At 34.2% G+C, this 20,873-nt stretch overlaps 3 protein-coding genes and 1 long non-coding RNA gene across 7 annotated transcripts; 1 reads left to right on the top strand and 3 right to left on the bottom strand.

The window, feature by feature from the left end:
* On the bottom strand, positions 1–4,626 carry LOC109598602 (pyruvate carboxylase, mitochondrial-like). The gene is made up of 13 exons (XM_020014507.2): positions 4,547–4,626; positions 4,229–4,490; positions 3,920–4,176; positions 3,775–3,869; positions 3,554–3,722; positions 3,267–3,498; positions 3,097–3,223; positions 2,160–3,047; positions 1,851–2,110; positions 1,605–1,801; positions 1,364–1,552; positions 275–1,310; positions 1–222 (listed from the first exon to the last, which is right to left on the bottom strand). The coding sequence occupies exons 2-12, from the start codon at positions 4,429–4,431 to the stop codon at positions 409–411; spliced, it is 3,519 nt and encodes a 1,172-aa protein (XP_019870066.1). The 5' UTR covers positions 4,432–4,490; positions 4,547–4,626; the 3' UTR covers positions 1–222; positions 275–408.
* Positions 4,627–4,763: 137 nt separating this feature from the next.
* On the bottom strand, positions 4,764–14,883 carry LOC109598601 (pyruvate carboxylase, mitochondrial). 4 transcript variants are annotated; one of them, XM_049970030.1, is made up of 10 exons: positions 14,729–14,883; positions 9,544–9,826; positions 9,233–9,489; positions 8,498–8,993; positions 8,318–8,444; positions 7,769–8,261; positions 7,231–7,263; positions 6,663–7,060; positions 6,349–6,608; positions 4,764–6,295 (listed from the first exon to the last, which is right to left on the bottom strand). In XM_049970030.1, exons 2-10 carry the CDS (start codon positions 9,765–9,767, stop codon positions 5,017–5,019), a joined length of 3,567 nt encoding a protein of 1,188 aa, XP_049825987.1. In that variant the 5' UTR covers positions 9,768–9,826; positions 14,729–14,883; the 3' UTR covers positions 4,764–5,016. The 4 variants fall into 4 exon arrangements, with proteins under 4 accessions (XP_049825987.1, XP_049825988.1, XP_019870065.2 ...); XM_049970031.1 differs by having other exon boundaries at positions 14,725–14,870; XM_020014506.2 differs by lacking the exon at positions 14,729–14,883 and adding an exon at positions 14,300–14,435.
* On the top strand, positions 9,835–11,667 carry LOC126266295 (uncharacterized). Its single transcript, XR_007548710.1, has 3 exons — positions 9,835–10,270; positions 11,488–11,572; positions 11,625–11,667. It is a non-coding gene; the product is annotated as an uncharacterized LOC126266295 (long non-coding RNA).
* Positions 14,884–18,183: 3,300 nt separating the features above from the next.
* LOC109598592 (zinc finger CCCH domain-containing protein 14) lies at positions 18,184–20,728 on the bottom strand. The gene is made up of 7 exons (XM_020014496.2): positions 20,607–20,728; positions 20,505–20,547; positions 20,279–20,443; positions 19,886–20,218; positions 19,406–19,686; positions 19,134–19,352; positions 18,184–19,074 (listed from the first exon to the last, which is right to left on the bottom strand). Exons 1-7 carry the CDS (start codon positions 20,643–20,645, stop codon positions 18,391–18,393), a joined length of 1,764 nt encoding a protein of 587 aa, XP_019870055.2. The 5' UTR covers positions 20,646–20,728; the 3' UTR covers positions 18,184–18,390.
* Between the last annotated feature and the right edge of the window lie 145 nt (positions 20,729–20,873).

The raw sequence follows: 20,873 nt of genomic DNA, 5'->3' as shown, positions 1-20,873 counted from the left end.
TTTTAAATTAAAATAATTTTATTGAAACTTCATTAATGACAGCCTTCAAAAATGGATACAAATCTTATTAGTTAATTCCCACCTTCATAACAACCTTTTTAACATGAATTGAAACATTACATCTGCAAATATGTATCCACATTTTTTCATTTTAAGAATGAGTACTGCGAATCACACTAACGGCATAAGCCAGTATAACCATTCCTGCGCATAATTTGGCAACTACAAATCAAAAATTGTTTAATTTATCTAGAAGTTATAAATTAATACTTACTTTCAATCATATCGTTGGTACCCATTTCTGGCTCTAAAATTTTGTAATTTTGATGTTATCACGAACTTTCCATGGTAACCTAATGTTACACTCAAATAAAACAAATAAACATCGCATTTAACAAACATTTATTTTTATTCTACTGTTATGATTAAGTCTTCGACTTCTACAACAGTTTTTGGACGAACATGAATAGATTTAACCTTCCCATCCACCGGACTTTGAACCACAGTTTCCATCTTCATGGCAGATAAAATCACAATAGGCGTGCCTTTCTGCACAATATCTCCCACTTTGACTTTAATGTCGATAACTTCACCAGGCATTGGAGCACCTACTTGCTGTGGATTTTCCTTATCCGCCTTCACGTTGACGAGCACATCTTTCTTCATCTTCTTATCGTATATCCAAACCGTCCTCATTATGCCATTCACCTCTATAAACACCTCTTTCATCCCTTTGTGCGTAATCAAATCGCCCATCGCCATCACTTTCAGTCCAACGTTTTTGCCTCGCGTGAAATGGATTTCAAACTCCTCCCCCACCTTGGGACCGACCAGAAAAATCCTTGTGTCCAGTTTATCCACTTCTCCGTATTTTTCTTTGAACCTCAAAAAGTCTCTGGTCACTTTGGGATACAATGCGGCTGAAATTACGTCTCGTTCCTTCGCATTCGGAAATTCCGTCAGGATCTCTTTTCTCAATGCATCGAAATCCACAGGTGGTAAACTAGCACCAGGTCTCCCTTCTATCGTGGGCATACCTTGTAAAACTTGAGTTCTGAACGGCTCTGGAAACCCGCCGTAAGGTTGTCCAATATATCCTTGAAGATATTCGATGACTGATTTGGGAAATGATAACTTCTCTCCTTTATCTAACTTTTCTAACACTTCTTTAGCTGTAAGTTTGTTTTGTACCAAGAACTGCGCCAAATCACCAACAACTTTAGACGATGGGGTGACTTTAATTATATCGCCCAGTAGCTCGTTTGCTTCAGTGTAGGCTTTCTTGACTTCTTCAAAAACGTCGCCAAGACCTACAAATAAATACTCTCACAAATTTACCAAAAACATTTAAGTATAGTCTTGCCCATAAAGTAGGCTTGAAACTGTAAGTTTGTGTATTGCCCACCAGGAATCTCATGAACATATACATCTGCGTTACCGCTCTTCAAAGTCACTGAACACTCGAATGGTGCATACAGTGTTCTGGTTTGCTCCCAGTACGCTGAATACTGAGAGATCTTCTTCAAATCTAACTGTGTATCCAGACTGGTACCTAAAAATATATATTAATTCGTATATCAAAAGTACTCTAGAATTAGAAATACGTTGTAAACTCGACACCACGGCGCCCATACTGGGTTGACTGGTCATACCAGACATAGCATCAACAGCTACGTCCACAATATCAGCACCAGCCTCGGCGCAGTTTATCATCGAACTTACGCCAGCTCCACTTGTATCGTGAGTGTGGATGTGAATGGGTATATCTGGATGTTTATCCCTCAAAGCAGTCACTAAAATTCTAGAAACGCATTGGTGGTACTAAGAAAAATTATTAAAAGCCGACATACTTTGCCGCTTGTGGTTTTAGTAAACCCGCCATGTCTTTGATGCAGAGAACGTGCGTTCCTGCCCTCACAAGTTCATCAGCGAGGTTCAGATAGTAATTAAGGTCATATTTGGTTTTGTTTGGATCGCTTACATCACCTGAATAAGAAATTGCAGCTTCGATTATGCCTCCCGCCTTTCCCACAGCTTCCATGCCAATTAGAAGGTTAGGCAAGTAGTTTAGGGAGTCGAATATCCTGAATACGTCCATACCAGTTTCTACCTAAATATAAAAGTTACATATTACTAAAGTTATAATGTGTTGTCCTTACAGCTTCTTCACAAAACTTGAACAGAACATTGTCCGGATAGTTGGTGTAACCAACAGCGTTGGCTCCTCTGAGCAACATCTGAAAAGGAATGTTGGGGATCAGAGTTCTCATCCTCTCAATTCGTTCCCAAGGACACTCGTAGAGAAATCTCATGGCCACATCGAAGGTAGCACCACCCCAATTCTCCATAGAGTACAAATTACTGAAGTTTTGCGCAACAAATGGGGAAATTCGCAAAAAATCGCGTGTTCTGAATCTGGTTGCCATTAAGGATTGATGGGCATCTCTGAAGGTGGTATCCATCAATAAAAGTCCTTCGTGCTCCCTAACAGCTTTGGCAAAGGCTTCTGCGCCTTCTTCTTTGTAAATTTGCCTGAAACCTCTCGGAGGAGGTGCGTTTTCTACCGGTGGAACGTGAACATTGATTTCGGAAGGTTTTAAATTAGTCACTAAAGGAGTGTGGGGTCCGTTCACCATAATTTCCCCCAAGTAATATAAGATTTTCATGGTGGTGTTTCTGGTGGCTCTGAATTGGAAAAGATGTGGATTATCGTCGATGAAGTACGTGTTCACTTGACCGGCCAAAAACTTCTCGTTCCTCAACACGTTCTTTAGAAACATTAAATTGGTTTTGACTCCACGAATTTTGAATTCCATTAAGGCCCGAGTCATCTTAATAGCGGCGGAATTCAAATCCTTGGCACGTGCAATTATTTTTAGTAACAAAGAGTCGTAATGGGGAGACACCACTGCACCTGTGTAGGCGGCTCCTCCATCGATTCTTATGCCCATACCTTCACCGGACCTAAATACCTCTATCCTTCCTGTGTCAGGTTGAAAGTTCTTCGTTGGATCTTCAGACGTTACACGACATTGAATCGCAAATCCCTTAAATTAAATTAAATGTATTTGCCACTGAGAGAATTTAGATACATACATTAGGTACTATAGCTTCTTGGATGATGCCAAGCTCTTTTAGAGATTGACCCTCTGCAATTTTGATCTGACATTGGACCAAATCGATGTTCGTTATTTCCTCAGTTACCGTATGTTCCACCTGCAATCTACAAAAAACTATTCGCACCAATAATTGAACAAATAAATAACCTGGAGTTAACTTCTATGAAATGAAAATCTCCTTTTTCATCAAGTAGAAATTCGACAGTTCCAGCGTTTTCATATCCGACATGTTTCGCCAATTTGACTGCGTATTCCGTAACTAAATGCCTCTTTTCTTCAGAAAGATTTGGAGCTGGAGCTAGTTCCACTAACTTTTGATGCCTCCTCTGTACTGAGCAATCTCTTTCCCATAAATGAACGATGTCTCCATGAGAATCGCCTATATTATCAGAAAAATATGTATTATTTTTGTAACCACTGGTGGTGACACAAACCAAGTATTTGTACTTCAATGTGACGAGGTCTTTCAATGAACTTTTCAATAAAAAGTCCACCATTGCCAAAAGCAGCTTGTGATTCTGATGTTGCTCGCTCGAACATCGGCACGACGTCCTCCATGGTTCTTACGACCCTCATACCTCTTCCACCACCCCCAAACGCTGCCTAGAACAAATGTTATTTAACTATTTTACATTGTTAATTTAAATGAATAGACCTTTAATATAACAGGAAGGCCGTACTCTTCGCAAAATTTTACCGCTTCTTCCGATGACGCCAGGATGTTGTTTGAGCCATGTATTATGGGAACACCTTAGAATACACAGTTAAATATTTTAAAAGAGTAGTTTAAAATAGATTACCAGAAGCTATAGCTGCTTCCCTTGCAGCAGTTTTATTACCCATGTTCTCGATTGTCTTTGGGGATGGTCCAATAAATGTGATTCCGGCATCGATAACAGCTCTAGCGAAGTCAGCGTTTTCAGATAGGAAGCCATAACCGGGATGCACTGCATCTACCTCGTATATCTTGCAGATTTCTATTATTCCAGGTATGTCCAAGTAAGCTTCTACAGGCTTTTTGCCTTCTCCTACCAAATAGGATTCATCTGCTTTAAATCTAAAACACCGTTCATTTGATTTTATATTAAAAGTATTAATATACAACTAGCCTGTGTATTTGAGCTTTATCTTCTTTGGAATAAATGGCTACCGATCTGATTCCCAATTCTTTGCATGAACGGAATACTCTTACTGCTATTTCGCCCCTGTTTGCCACAAGGAGAGTTTTGATTGGTTTGTGTTGGTTTGTGGAACAAAATCTGGTTTGGGTCAGAGCTAACGATAAACTTCTTGGAGAAGCCAATCGGAACATTATATTACTTCACATTTAGTTATCTTTATTTCCCAGTTCAAAGGAATCCTCCCATATACCTCAAAATAAAAAGGGATTCTATAATATTCTCTTCAGTTTTCTTAAATTTACTCACCACAGGCATTTGGAATATGTTTATGAATATTTAGAAATGCTTGAACGGTTTAAATTTTAATGGAAAAATATACCTCTGACAAAAAAAAAAAATAAGTGTCATCTCAGAAATTCTAACCCTCTCACTTTCATGTCACATGTACTTGTCAACTCCGGTTTTATTTTGTTGTTTACGTCTTCGTCACAATGTATCTCTGTATTTAAATAAAACACTGAAGTATACAAAAAAATATATTTTAAAATGTAAAATGGAACAATAAACCAATTCAACAAAGGATTGCCATAAAATTTAACAATTAAAGAATTATAAAAAATATAATAAAAATAGTAAACGCAACGTTATATACATGTAATATGTACAGCATGATCTCTTGTTATGTAACTAACAAAATAATAGTCATTCAATGATCATCTAAAACACAGCCTAAACAAAATCGGAAATGTTTGGAACCAAGTTTAAGACATGATCATCTATTCAACAGTGATGAGTAGATCTTCAGCTTCAATCTTCATTCCCATATTAACATCAATGGTCTTAATAACACCAGCTACTGGACTTTGTACAATAGTTTCCATTTTCATGGCGGAGAGAATGACCAGAGCAGTTCCTTTTTCGATTTTATCTCCAACTTTCACACGGATATCGATAACCGTTCCAGGCATTGGGGCACCAACTTGACTCTTGTTGGTTTTGTCAGCCTTAGGATGAACGTGAATTTCTTTACCAGCATCTTTGTCTCTGATCATTACAGATCTAAGCGTTCCGTTCAACTCGAAGAATACCTCCCTCTCACCGTTTTCGGTCAAATCTTCAGCCATGGCCAAAGTCTTGACTCCCAAAGTCTTTCCTTGTTCAATGGTAACTTCGAATTCTTCGCCAACCTTAGGTCCTGTGAGGAAAATTCTGGTGTCCAACTTGTCTACCGGTCCATACTTTTCTCTGAAGTTCAAGTAGTCCTTAGTGACTTGTGGATACAGAGCAGCCGACATAACATCTCTGTCGTTTGCATTCGGGAAAACTTCAGTGATTTCTTCCTTCAAAGCTTTAAAGTCGAATGGAGCCATACTTTCACCTGGTCTGCCTTCAATTCTGGGCATGTCTCTCAAAATCTTGGATCTGAGTGGTTCTGGGAAGCCTCCGTAGGGTTGACCAATGTGACCTTGCAAGAATTCAACCACTGACTTAGGGAAGGACAGTTCCTCGCACTTGTCCAAGACGTCTTGTGTCTTCAGTTTGTTTTGCACCATAAACTGAGCCAGGTCTCCAACGACTTTAGACGATGGGGTTACCTTAATGATGTCGCCCAAAAGAACATTGGCTTCCGCATAAGCCTTCTTAACATCCTCGAAGAAATCTCCGAGACCGAGAGAATAAGCTTGGAACTGCAAGTTGGTGTATTGACCGCCGGGAATCTCGTTATTGTAAACGTCGGCGTTTCCGCTCTTCATCGTTGTCGTACATTCGAATGGAGCATACAGAGTTCTGGTTTGTTCCCAATAGGCCGAGTATTCGGAAATTTGTGACAGATTGAACTTTGTATCCAACGGGGTACCTTGCAAACTGGCCACAACAGCACCCATACTAGGTTGACTGGTCAAACCGGACATGGAATCAACCGCTACATCCACAACATCAGCTCCAGCTTCAGCACAAGCCAACATTGAAGCTACACCAGCTCCGCTTGTGTCGTGAGTGTGGATATGGATTGGAATATCGGGGTGTTTGTCTCTGATGGCTGTCACCAATAATCTGAAACACGAATGTTGATACATTCTAGGCTAATAATTAGTCTGATAACATACTTGGCAGCTTTAGGTTTAAGAAGTCCAGCCATATCTTTGATGGCCAAAACGTGAGTTCCGGCTTTCACGAGTTCATCAGCCAAGTTAACGTAGTATTTGAGGTCGTATTTCTTTTTGTTTGGATCACTTACATCTCCGGAGTAAGAAATGGCAGCTTCAACAATACCTCCTGCTTTGCCTGCTGCATCCATACCAACAATCAAGTTGGGAAGGTAATTTAAGGAGTCGAATACTCTGAACACGTCCATACCAGTTTTCACCTGTAAACAATCATTTTTAACAATGAACTAGAATTATTTAGGGACGTTTCTTACCGCCATGTTACAGAATTCATATACAACATTGTCTGGGTAGTTAGTGTAACCAACGGCATTAGCTCCTCTGAGCAACATTTGGAAGGGAATGTTGGGAATGAGTTTCCTCATTTCTTCCAAACGTTCCCAAGGACATTCGTGCAAGAATCTGAGGGCAACATCAAAGGTGGCACCTCCCCAGTTCTCCAAGGAGTACAGTTGGCTGAAATTGTGTGTTACGAAGGGAGAGATTTTGAGGAGATCGTGAGTACGGACTCTGGTGGCGAGAAGAGACTGATGGGCATCTCTGTAGGTGGTATCCATAAGCAGGAGACCTTTGTGGTTTCTAACTGCCTTGGCGAAGGCTTCGGGTCCTTGTTCTTTGTAGATTTGGCGGAATCCCCTTGGTGGTTGGACGGCTAAAAACATATAATTATGAGCATTTTGTATAGATAAGAAGGTTGCTTTATAAAAATATTATTATTTGGAAAGTATTAGATTAAAAGTTAAATGTTAAATGATCAAAGGTGCAAGAAAGTGTTTAAAGTAAATGTTAATGTAAAAGTAAAGATAAGAATGTGTACATTACATGGATTCTGTTCGGGGGTGTATGCCAAATACTCTGTGAAAAAGAAAAACCAACAATAAGTAACACAAAAAACAAAAACAAAAAATTAGTTACAAATAAAAAGTGTGAAAAATCAAAAGGAAAACCCAAAACTATTTCATTAGTTATTTGTTCCAATTGATTCAGTAGATTCAACGGATGTTGTATTATTTATAATTAATTAACTAGGAGGTAATATGTTATAAAAAGTTTAAAATATAATACAAAACCCGTTATTCGGTGTAAGAAAAACAGAACAATGGTAAATACCAAGCAAAAGTCCTTAACCTGAAGTCCAAGCCTATTAAAGCAGAATTCTACTTACAATGTATACCAAAAATTGAGAAATTGTTTGGTTTTCAGCGTTTACGTCTTTGGAAGCACTGTATAACATTTTTTAATAATGAAGTCAATGATTTACCTACTTTTGCTCAGTACATCAGCAAAAAACTGCATTTCTCACGGCACAAAATATCAAAACCGTTAATAAAATTATAAGCAAGGCTAAAGCGTCACGTACCTGTTGAAGCGGCGGGAACAGCTGGTTTAATTTCGGAAGGCTTCAGTTTAGTGGCCAAAGGAGTTTGTGGTCCGTTAACCAGAACTTCCGCCAAATAGTTTAACAACTTCTGAGCTCTATTCTTTGTTGGATGGAAGTTAAACAATTGGGGATTCTCGTCGATAAAGTAAGTGTCAACGGAACCATTCAAGAACTTTTGGTTCTCCAACACGTTTAACAAGAATGGCACGTTGGTTTTCACGCCACGAACTCTGAATTCCCTAAGAGCACGGTTCATTTTGGCGCAAGCGGATTGCAGATCTTTGGAATGGGCGATGACTTTGACTAGTAACGAATCGTAGTATGGCGAAATAATGGCGCCTGCGAAGGCGGAAGCACCGTCAAGACGGATGCCCATACCTTCACCAGATCTGAACACTTCAATTCTTCCTGTGTCGGGTTGGAAGTTTTTGGCTGGATCTTCTGTTGTCACACGACATTGAATGGCGAAACCCTAAGGCAAAAAAAATTAAAATCATTAAAGGAATTGTGAATTTGCTAGTTGATTACTTGTGGTGTGATTTGTTCCTGACTGATTCCCAACTCTGGTAAAGTCATGCCTTCAGCAACACGAATTTGAGATTGCACCAAGTCGATGCCGGTGATTTCTTCTGTGACTGTGTGTTCTACTTGCAGTCTGTAAAAGGTTCGTATTAAAAATTATTTACATAAAAAGAGTGTTTTGTTTACCTGGCGTTGACTTCAATGAAATAGAAGTTGCCCTTTTCGTCGCACAAGAATTCAACAGTACCAGCATTTTCGTAGCCCACGTGTTTGGCCAATTTGACAGCCAAGTCAGTCATTTGGTTCCTGACTTTCGGGTCCAGATGTGGAGCTGGAGCCATTTCCACAACTTTCTGATGTCTTCTCTGCACCGAACAGTCTCTTTCCCACAAATGGACAACGTTTCCGGCCTTGTCACCCAACAGTTGTACTTCGATGTGTCTCGGTCTTTCGATGAACTTTTCAATGAACATGGCTCCGTTTCCGAAAGCACTCAGAGCTTCGGATGAAGCTCTCTGGAAACTTTCTTCTACTTCGCTCATGTTGCGCACGACTCTCATTCCTCTTCCACCGCCTCCGTATGCAGCCTTGAAGATCACCGGCAAACCATGCTTGACGCAGAACTCTTTGGCTTCCTCTTTTGTTGTGACCGGTCCATCTGTTCCAGGCACAATTGGAACGCCTAGGAAAAAATGTTTATAATGGATAAAATTATCGCGTAAATATATAAATGTAAATAATCCACAGTCAATACACATTCATTGATTATAAGTACGGTCCCCAAGATAAATATTGACATATTTCCATATACACATAATTACACGTGTTATCTTATTTTTTACAATTTTAGTGATAACGTATTCTGAGAAATTGGACCAGCCAACAATAAACTATTTTCAGTGATATAATCTTAAAAAATACCTGCGGCGATAGCTGCCTCCCTAGCGGCGACCTTGTCACCCATCTGGTGTACAACTCTGGGAGATGGGCCGATGAATCTGATTCCGGCATCGATAACAGCCTGAGCGAAGTCAGCTCTTTCGGACAAGAAACCGTAACCCGGATGCACGGCATCGATTCCATGGTTCTTACAAATCGAAATAATCTCCGGAATGTCCAAATAGGCTTGTACTGGCGGTTTTCCTTCGCCGACCAAGTAAGATTCGTCTGCCTTCAATCTGGAAACAAGAACGTTGTAGCAACACATAGATAGGGAGGGAAATAATTATTACCTGTGAATGTGAGCTCTGTCTTCTTTGGAGTAAATGGCAACGGATTTGATTCCCAATTCGTTGCAGGCACGGAAAACTCTGACGGCGATTTCACCTCTGTTGGCCACTAAAACGCTACGGATGGGTTTGTATTCGATTTTGGTTGAGTATCCATTGTTCTGGGACCATCTGATGTTGCTGCTTGATCTTAGGAAGCCTCTTGTAGTCACCAAGCGGACCAGCATTTTGCCTTATGAAGTTTTTCAATTTTTTTATAAAAGTTTTATTGTGTTTGGGTGGTTTACTGCAAAAAAAAACGAATACTTGGGTTAATGTACCGGCGCCGAGTAACAATAGGTGAAAGTTATCAGAATTGTAAACAAGGGGATTCGGGTACAAATTCCATTTGTAATTTATGCAATACTACGCCGATGACTGTACAAGTTTATAAACAAAAACGAGTATCTTGATCTTGAAACAGGTTTTGATAATAAATTTAATCTTGTGGGTTAAAGTTTTAACCTTCACATTAGTATATCTGTGATTGCCACGAGGACACGTACTTGATTACAGACTGTTTTAAGAAAATGCCAAACATTATTTAAATATATACTCGTATAATCAAATGAAAGGGATAATACCTCCTGTATCTTTTTGAATCTAGCATAATGCACATAATGAGAACACTGTCATTCTACCCTATGAAATAATCCATTCTAAAATGACAATGGTAACTATGGCAACAATTGTAAGTATACCAATTTAATTCAATTATATTTTATTAAATTTATTTATTTATACAGTGTGATCCTTTTGCACAAGGAACGCCCCCTTAAAATTTATATTTTCTGACTGATTTTAACAAATTTCTTTTTCAATTGTAAAGCATGAAAATATATACTTATAGACGAAATAACACGTTTTTTGGCTCAAATCCAAAATTTGCAAGTTATTTTTTAGAATTCATGCTAGTATTTTTTTTAAATCTAACTATACCATTAGATTAAGCACCCCCTAAAATATGTATATACCAAATTTCATTAAAAAATATGCATACTCATAATTCTGTGAAAAAAATTAAAAAAATATTCTTTTTATGAATTTATTTTTTTAATCAAGTACTCTACAAAAAAACTGTAAAAAATAGCAAAAGTATTTTATTAATATATTTAATATTGGAATATTCCACATATTGTAGATATTCTGTATCTTTCTGAATAAGTATAATGTAGTATACATAATATATGACAATACTGAGAGACAACTAGAAGAAATTTTAACCCCCTTTAAAATGAGAATGATGACTATGATGGGTGTATAAAAAATATTCTTTTCATGAATTTATTTTTTTAATTAGGTAATCTATAGAATAAACTGTCAAAAAAAGCATAAAGTGGTTTAATGTCATATATATTATAAGAATATTCTACATATTTAGAAATACCCATTTCAGGGGCTGATTAATTCAGTGGTGTAGTTAGATTTTCTATTAAAATTTTGCTAATAATATTTCTACAATTTTCATATCTAAAAATCACCCTGTGAGGCTTTGGTTTTGGGCCAATAATAGTGAAATATAATGTCACAAATTATTAAAATAGGACCAAATATATAAATTTTATGGGGTTTTCAAATGAGCCACTCTGTATATTATTATATTTTGGTCTATGAAGTAATTAAAGTAAACACTTAATTTGCGGATAATTAGAATACCAACTGACATTAGACATTTTCTTTCATTTTAAAATTAAAGGGAATCATTTAAATTGGTAGTTTGGACTTTATACTAGCTGTTACCATCTTTATTTGTAGTGTATATTCAAACATGTAAAGAACATGTATGTCAAGGCGAAAGCAAAAATTATAGATTCGTATGAAACTTTTTCCAACACAATTCACACAAATTATTATAATGATTTTTTTTTTTTGATTGACATGTCTATTTTTACAAGCGTTTCCTTTTAGATCTGATGATTTCCATGATGTGCAAAGGAAAATTATAATGTGAACAGTTTGTTTACTAGTCATAAATAACGACTGTTATTTAAAGGTGTGCTGCAAACATTGTTCCACTGGAAGTTACGACTTTGTTTGTCTTCTAGGTAAAATCGATTGTTTCGCATTTCGACAATATTTTGAATTAATCCATTTATGTAATAGTTAAATCGCCGACCTTCAGTTATTAACCAAGATAATTGGTAAAATTACTGTTCAAAGGTCAATATTTATATACAAATCAACAATGTTATAAATAAATTTAATAAAATTGTTTGTGACTCAACAATTTTTTGAATTTCGTTACATAAAAAATTGTTGGCAAATTTAAATCTTTCGACATTGACATTGCGGACTAAAAATAGTAACTTCATGAATGGTCAATGAACGTTATAAACGAATCCAAAAACAAAATGGCAAAACACAATTGATAAACCGTTTTGCGTCCACGATTTATGTACTGTCGATTGTGAATAACAATTAATTGTTAACGTCGAGCCTCCGGAATATAAATGCAATTTTTTCGCATTATGTGTAAATTACCCATTTTAACTTTGTACCGTCGATTTTACGTCATAGTGCGTCAAATTGTTTCTGTTGTTTATGGTTCAAGATACGTTTCGTGGTGTCGGTTAACCGACTTTAATTACTAAAGTTGATTCGAAATGGTTTTGGTTCATTAATAATCGGCCTAACCGGTTCCCATTTGAATTTTATGATACAAGACTTGAATTTTAATTAGTTCACTTTTGAAAATCAATGGTCTAAACGTTTTTTTGTTTGTCGGTAAACCGAAATAGTGTGTATTGACATATTACGTTGTAATTAGTTAATTTATATGCGAAGTGGTTTTGACCTACTTCCATTATGGACAGTTGATAATATTTATCGGTATAACCGGTTCCAAGATATTTTTGATTTCAATTTTAACTTGTTTTCATGATATAATATTTGAATTATTATTAACTCCTCAACCACAAGTATAAACAAACTTGATTACATTTTTTTAAATCCAACAAAACTATTTAAATTTGTTTCATTTCATATAGTTCCTGAAATTCAATCCGATACAGAAATAAATCGAGTAGTTTTAGTTCCGTCTGTTCCGTCTAAAGATATGTCAACTTATTTTTAGCCCACTTTAAAATAGAATGACACTTTTGTAGTACCATTTATCCATTTTTATTCTCCGAAAATAAGCCATAAGGGAAAACCATTTAACTTGACTAATAAAACAATATTTGTTTAACAAGATTATACATTTTAATAATTCAGTGTGTCGATATTTGTTCGTTTTATCTAAAACCAGGATTTTAATTTAATAAAATGCTTAAAACATTAAATTACAACCAGACTCGTGGATAAACAAACGTTAATCCCCATTAAAACAATTCGTTGATGTAATAAATTGGTACAGTGACACAACCTCGACATTCTGGAAGAAGTTTCCCCCTGGATAATCAATACAGGAGCCCTACAGACAACCTTGAACATTTTCATTTAGGAATTGCCCACCTGTTGATTCAATGTCGATGTTTCGCATGTCGAAGCAGGATAATTCAGCATTTGATCCAATTAATTTTAGTATGTTTTTGAAGTGATGAAAGATTGATTAGAATGTATTACGGTTTCAGTGTTGAAATTGTTGTTTTAATTTAGTTTTTAGACCGTAAAACACTGTTGTAATCATTTTAATTCGATGTTTTTACTGAAAGTAGTAAGTTAACAAAGAAATAAAACAACTATGATTAAGATAAAACTGTGTGTTTAGTCTTAAATAATTTATTTACAATTTAATGTAATCTCAAGGAACAAATGCCATTTTATTTATCATTGCATTAATTAATTAAAATTACACACAAAAATTATAATTATTTTAATTATTGACGATTATAATTAAGTTTTAATTTAATTTAAAACGTAATTAGATGTTATTTTTTGTATTAAAATATAATTATATAAAAAAGTTTTTTTTACAATGTCTTTATCCTTTTATTTAAATAATGATTAGAAATGACAATAAATAAAATTTTAATATTACTCAATACATTTGGCACATAAAATGATTACGGTAAACTTATGATTCCTTAAACAATTAAACGTGATTCAACATTGTTTACATATCTCCAAAATATAGTAACCTTCAATGTGATTGTTTAAATAAAAAATAACAACTAAAATCCAACATGAATATCAATCAAATTCAGTTCTTTTCAATTTGTTATTATGTTTGTCTGAGAATTAAATAATTTCCAACAAATTACACAAGTTTGGAGCTATTAAAATTATTTATAAACTGCCCAACAAAAACTATTGCTTTACTGTCAAATTGTTTTAAATTGATTAGTTCATATTTCATACATCAAAAGTATATAAAATGCCATATTTTTAGCACATAAAATGATTACAGAAAAATTATGATGTTTTAAACAATTAAACGTGATTGAACAATGTTTACATTATCTCCAATTTAGATGTAACAACCTTCAGTGTGATTGTAATAAATAAATTTAAAAAATTACCAATTAAAATCTGCCATAAATATCAATCGAATTCAATTTATAACAATCCGGTTAATTTAAATTTGTATCAGAATTATAAACGTGCTAAAAATATAAGTAATTATACAACAAATTGCATAAATTGAGGACTGCCAAAATCTTATTTTTAATATTGTCTATTTAAATTTCATCGTTATGTACGTACGACATTTCAAAATACTGCCAAAAACCACTCAAAAACGATTCCAAAAATCTCAGTTTTTAATTAATATCATACTTACAGATTTTTTAAAAAAATTTTTAATTAACCTCGCACTAAGTAAGTAAGAAAAAAATAACCACTTTCACTGGGGTGCTTTCTGCAGGAATCGTCGAAAGTCCGCACAAACAAGAACCGATTTCCCCCGGTTATCAGTATCAAAATAAATTTCGGACTTTGATTGAAAAAAGATTCGGTTTATCAAGGACTTTGAATTACTGTTTGTTATAAAAGTCCTGCACTCTTGACCTAACATTGATACAGACCCAATCTAGGAAGCAATACACAAAATATCAATCAATTACAGTGTGTCATGCAATCAGAATTATTAATCGTTAGGCCACCATTTTTATAAAATTACAATTTGATTAATAAAATCGCCAATCATTAAAATGTGAACGCGTTTTTCACACACATTTTTGCTGCTAGTTTATTGATTTTACTCACTCACTTAAGTAAGCCGGTCCCGATGTGTACACGAATCGCACTCAACCACCCCAACGACGTACTCTGCAGCGACTGAACGGCAGGAATGTATTTTTAAATGCGCCAGTATTCGACGACCTGCGCGCAGGATTCGTTGCGTTGTCTTTGCCGCTTCTTGTGCGCCTTCTGCGCCGACTGTTTGTTCACTATCTATGCGAAAATTGACGACTTTTATGGCACGTTGATTTTTGAGTATGCTTTATAATATTCTCCTGATAAATGGAGTGGGGAGTTAAAATTTTAATTCCAAAATATCAGAAATATATTTATTACTAATTAATAATTTATCACTTAAATTAATATTTGATTACTTGCAATTTATTTAACTGCTACTAACTTAATTTTTTGATCACATATTTAATTTATGTCTAGTATTAATTAATGTTTATACACAACAACATATTTAAAATATTTTTGATACAATTTTAAATAAAATTTGACTTGTTGAACTCAATTTTTATTCATTTATAAAAGTTTATTAAGTATAAAAGTGTTAATTAAAACAAAATAATTTTAGTTACTATTTTGATTAAAAAAGGGCTTTTTCAATGAAATATATATTTTTTATTTTACTCATAATTATAATTTTAGAAATATATCTTTCATATACTCAAATTAAAAAAATCGTGTGTTTATTAAATGTGAAATGTTATTGATGATACAAATTCTAAATTTATTATTACTATTATTGATTAATAATGTAACTCTTAATAGTAAATCTCATTACCAATAATTTATTTACTGTGAACACATTATTTGCTTGCTAATTTCTTGGTGTATAAAAACCTGTGGTACTAAATTTATTTTTGGATCACATATGTAACTTGTACCAAATGTTAATCAACATTTATCAGGTTTTTATACACAAAATATTTGCAATATTCATTTTACTGAAATTTATTAGTACCACCAAGTGTCAATCGAAATAAAATTTTTGATATATTTTTGAATAATTTCTGTATTTTATTAAGTAAATTTCATTATTTTTCCCCATCGGATCGAAAGACCGAAACCTGTTCTTGGTTATGGATTCCAGCATGTCTTTAACTTATTTTTCGACCTCCACTTTTGTTATAAACTGCAACATAAACATTTACAATACATTTAGTGAAATAAACAAGTCTTCATTAAAATTGATGCCAACAACTTCTTTCAAATAATATATTTGTTGGCGAGTTGTGCTTATAGAGGGATATTTCTTGGTTAAACTGTAATTATGCTTCTAACTTCCTTCATCTTTTCATCAGGTACTGAAACCTTTGACATCACACTCGACCCACTTAAAATACCCTGAAAGATTCTAATTACACTGTTTCTCTAAGTTACTGTTAACTTCCTTAAGTTTTTTGAAGACAATATGTATCCAATCAACAAAAGTGGATATTTTGTTGCTCATAAACAATGTTAATCGATTATCAGAGATTTTGACCTCTTATTTGCCATCATTAACATAATATAATTAAGTAATTACATAAAAATCACCCTAAATTTCTGATCACAAAATATTAAAGATCACAGAAATTCTAAATATATTTTTAGTAATTAATAATTTTACTCTTAATATTAATTTAATAACCTCTCATTGCAACATTCTGTTGTACTAAATTTATTTAGTACTATAAAGTGTCAATCGAAATAAAATAAATTTTTGATACAATTTTGAATGAAATCTGTATTTTGTTTAAATAAATTTGATTTATTTGTTTCATTTTATTCTTTATTTTAATAAAGGTTATTATAATCAAGTGTCAATTAAAATAAAACAATTTTTTGTAATATTTTGAATAAAATTTGCATGTAAAATGTTGTCTGTTATTGTATTTGTTTTATTCCAAAGATAATTATATTTTTAGAAATATATCTTTCATATGACCAATTTTGAAAAAATCGCGTGATGATCACATGTGAAATGTTAATGATCACACGAGTTATAAAATTTTTTTTCGCAACAACCTCTGACACCTAAAATTGTTATTGCGTCCAGTTGCATGTTATCATTATCTATGTTATTTCTAAGATAAATAATAAAATATAAATATTTATTTGTGTATTTATAAATTCTTTATGTAAGAATTGTATTTTTATACTTAACCTGTGCACAAATATTATTGAAATACTATTATTCTATTGATAATTTAAAAGATTTTCCATTTTACAATTAGTTACAATTTCGTATTCCTATTTTAATTATCAAAAGTTAAAGCCTTACTAATTGGACAATATGACTTGCACATTGTTTGTTTGAAATAATTTTATTGACATGATAAAAATAAATTGTGGTTTTGGAATTTTAATCGGGTGATGTTGGGAACATCATGTTCGGATATGCGTGCGACTTTTCAATGAGAAATGGAGACGTTGCTTGACCTTTCCAGTTGACAATAATCTCCTGACCTCGGAGACTCCACCAATAAATTTGTAAAATGTCATTCGATTATCAATTATTTTCATATATTTTTAAATACTCATCAACTCACAAAAATGACTAAACAAAAGTTAATGTTATTAATGTTAATTTGGAAATAATTCACAGGAAATGTGAATCAATAGTAAATGTGCTTATTGATCGGTTTCTAATTAATCAAGTGCATTAATTTTGTTTACAAATATTAGATTATAACCTTAGACCAACTTGTATCTTAAAATAACGTTATATTATCTTTAAAGTATTGCGTCTTAATTTAATCGTTTTAATATTTTTATAAAAAATATACTATTAAAATATTTATAGATAAAACAGCGATGTTGAATTGGAACAAGTGCCTTAGCTTAGTAATGTTCTCGTAATAATTACATAAAAAATGTGTATGTGTTAATTTTATGACATTATTTTATTTAAGATAAATGATCTGGCAAAATGTCTCAATTGAGTAAAGTTCAAAATATTTCTAGGAACTGTTATCATTTTAATCAGAAGCAATTCCGTGACAAGTGTTTTTCTGGTAAACATATAAATATTTAGCATAATTTGTCTATTGGGATCTAGTGTTGTTTATTAAAGGAATTAAATAAAAAACATTGTTAATAAAAATTATATTTACTAAAATCAATGAATTAAGCCATATTTAATGTAGGAGGTGGGTGGGAGTGTAACTTGGTGACATGCAAGAGGACTTGACCGGCTTGGGCACATATTCCTCCTCGTCAGAATCCGGCGTGTACCTGGCTGAAACCACAATATAAACATGTACAATAAAACTACTGAAATAGACAATACTTAGAATAGAAATAACACCTGTATTTTGAGCAGTGCTTTCTTAGGCATCTGCTACAGTTTCCTTAATATGATACATTTGGAGGAATAGGAATAATCATGCTTCTAACTTCCATGAGCCCCTTTCACCTGAAAGTAGTTTTGGTGAACATAAATACTTAGTATTTATTTGTTTATTGAGGTCTAGAGTTAAATAAAACACAATGTTAATAAAAATTATATTTACTATAATCAATGAATTACATTCTAATAAAGCCGTATTTACAAATAAAACAATGGATAAAACTCGTTGAAAATAACAATTCTATAATTTTTACTTGATGGTACTAAAAATAATAAATAATTATAATTAGAGTGTTACATTCCACTTAACAGTATTTACACTTAAATGTAACGCAACATATAATATACATTTACGACTTGAGCTTGCGGTTCGGGCCTATGAATGTGTGCCCGAATTTGCAGTCGGCGTTCTTACAGAACTTGCCGAACTTGCACAGCTTCGCAAACTCCGTTTTACCCCTGCCATGACTGTATGGGCAGTCCCTCTTGGTGCAAGATACGCCAAACTTGCACGACGGATGTGTGTACATGCAGCTCTCGCCGAAGCTGCAGTACGGGAACATTTCGCAGCTTTTCCTCACGTGCGTGTACTCGCACTTGTCGCCCCACTTGCAGTTCGGGTAGTACTTGCACGGCTCCTTTTTCTTGGCGATCGCCACCTTCGGTAATGTGTCCGGCACGTTAGGCATCGGCTTTGATGTGGAAACAGGAGTGGATGGGTCGAAAATTATTGGGGAAATCTTGCCGGATCGTACCTCTTGATAGGATTTATTAAGGTTGACGACGAACGTTGGGGAAGTGGGAGTGTAACTTGGGGAGGTGGCCGAGGTCGGAGTGTAACTTGGTGATGTGTAAGGGGACTTGTTGACTGGCTTGGGTACGTATTCCTCCCCGTCAGAATCAGAATACTGTAACCTGTTTTCGCTTATGGATTCGAGCATGTTTTTTAACTTGTTTTTTGACTGGGCTGCTACTTTTGCCACGGTCGGCTTTTCTTTTTGTTTCAGGTAGTTTTTCGTGTACAATGCGCTCGGCTGAAACCACAACACAAACATTTACAATATATTTACTAACTGAAATAAACAAGACTTACATTAGAGTTGATGCCAACAACTGGAGCTTGAGCAATGCTTCGTTGGGCATCTGCGACAGCTTTTAAAATAAGATTTTTGTTGGCCAGTTGTGCATTTGGAGGAATACTTCTTGGTTTAACTGTGATCATACTTCTGACTTCCTTCATCTCCACCCTTTCATCTAAAGGTTTTTCAGGTACAGAAACCTTTGACATCACACCCAACCTACTTAAAATACCCTGCAAAATTACTAATTAATACAACTATAGTTTTATTATTGATGAAATATTACTTCTTTCTGAAAGTTTTTCTTCCGACCATCATTTCTATTCTTATTAATCTGCGACCGTACGTCAGGTAGCCTTCGTTTTTTGTCCAATGGTTCGTCCTTTCGATCTGATGAACGTTTTCCTAGTCGATTTAAGGCTGATCCTTTTGACGACGTTTTTGTGTCTTCATCTGGGAAGGTTATTCGTTTTCTTTCAAGCTTTCTTGACTCTTTTTGGTCGTCGGTTTTGTTAACATCTGATTTGTCACCATTTTTAGACTCTATAACTATTCTTTTAGCTTTTACTAAAAAACAAAGTGAAATGTTAAATAATTAGGCGTTTTGTAAGATCGTTATATAAACAAATTTTGATACAACACACTCAGCACCTAAGAAAAACATTGGGGAAACTATGAAATATATAATATATAAGAAAAACTTTATGTTAGCTAAATATTGTGGTTTAGATACTGAAAAATTATTGATAGAGATAAGAAAACTTACGTTTGTCAGCTTTTTGTTGCAGGCTCTCCTCATCATCATCACTGTTGACAATTCCACCCAGTCTTTTTTTCACAGTCTTGATCCTATCTTCAATTTCTTCCAGCTTCTTTGCCTCACTCAACAAAGGTATGTCAAATCCATCACTGTTGTCTTTTGTCACAACTATTTTTCTGGACTCTGACATGCGGTTGATGTTAATGGGCAAATCATCAGTCAATGATCTCGGTTCCTTTTTTACTTCTGCAGGTTTTTTTGGTTTGTCTTTCTTCTCTTTTTTCACTTTCAGTTCATCCTCAGTACTTGTTTTTCTTTTAATTGCTTTTTTGTACACTTCTAGAAGTAATAAAACATCAAAGTTAACATAGTTTAGGATTTTAGTTGTAGTTCATGTACCTGGATTAGTGACAGTAACTTCCTTAAGTTTTTTGAGGACAATATGTAGCCAATCAACAAAAGTGGACGTTTTGTTGTTTAGAAACAATGTTAAGTCTTCATTCATCTGAGATTTTGACCTCTTATTTGCCACCATTACCATAATGTAATCTGGTAATTCATCATCTAAAAATCACCCCCATATTAAAACAAACCAATATGTTAACGAGTAGAACCAATAATTTACCTACGTAACACTCAAGTTCGGTCAGTTTGGCCTTAATTGCTGACTAAAAAATAAAATAACATATAACCTCAATAATAACTTGTAATAGTTCAGCGTAAGTACCCTCATTTTTTGGCCCACTTCAGCACCAACTGCGTCCATTTTATCAATATTACTCGCCAGAATGATTTATTTTTCTTAATATAAGCTATTTATATTTGTTTGGAAATTTAATAGTTCCAAAATAAATCCATTCCAAACGTCATTAACTAGCGGCAATTTTAAAAACTATAACTGGCAACCAACACAACTTATCGGGTGTAGGCAACTGACATTACATCATTTTAATTGTTACGAAAGAAGTGGCGAATTAATTTGTTATTAATTAAT

Source organism: Aethina tumida, chromosome 7 (genome assembly GCF_024364675.1).
Source record: "Aethina tumida isolate Nest 87 chromosome 7, icAetTumi1.1, whole genome shotgun sequence".
NCBI lineage: Eukaryota > Metazoa > Arthropoda > Insecta > Coleoptera > Nitidulidae > Aethina > Aethina tumida.
This window is presented reverse-complemented; position numbering and strand designations above follow the sequence as displayed.

Coding starts and splice junctions, on each gene's coding strand:
- LOC109598601 (XM_049970030.1), bottom strand. CDS start 9,767: ATGCTGGTCCGCTTGGTGACTACAAGAGGCTTCCTAAGATCAAGCAGC. Junction 8,445..8,497: donor TTCATTGAAGTCAACGCCAG/GTAAACAAAACA, acceptor AACCTTTTACAG/ACTGCAAGTAGAACACACAG. Junction 7,061..7,230: donor CACCCCCGAACAGAATCCAT/GTAATGTACACA, acceptor ATATGTTTTTAG/CCGTCCAACCACCAAGGGGA.
- LOC109598602 (XM_020014507.2), bottom strand. CDS start 4,431: ATGTTCCGATTGGCTTCTCCAAGAAGTTTATCGTTAGCTCTGACCCAA. Junction 3,870..3,919: donor GGAAGCAGCTATAGCTTCTG/GTAATCTATTTT, acceptor GTGTATTCTAAG/GTGTTCCCATAATACATGGC. Junction 1,553..1,604: donor CGTGGTGTCGAGTTTACAAC/GTATTTCTAATT, acceptor ATATATTTTTAG/GTACCAGTCTGGATACACAG.
- LOC109598592 (XM_020014496.2), bottom strand. CDS start 20,645: ATGGACGCAGTTGGTGCTGAAGTGGGCCAAAAAATGAGG. Junction 20,219..20,278: donor AGTTACTGTCACTAATCCAG/GTACATGAACTA, acceptor TATTACTTCTAG/AAGTGTACAAAAAAGCAATT. Junction 19,687..19,885: donor GCAACAAAAAGCTGACAAAC/GTAAGTTTTCTT, acceptor TTTGTTTTTTAG/TAAAAGCTAAAAGAATAGTT.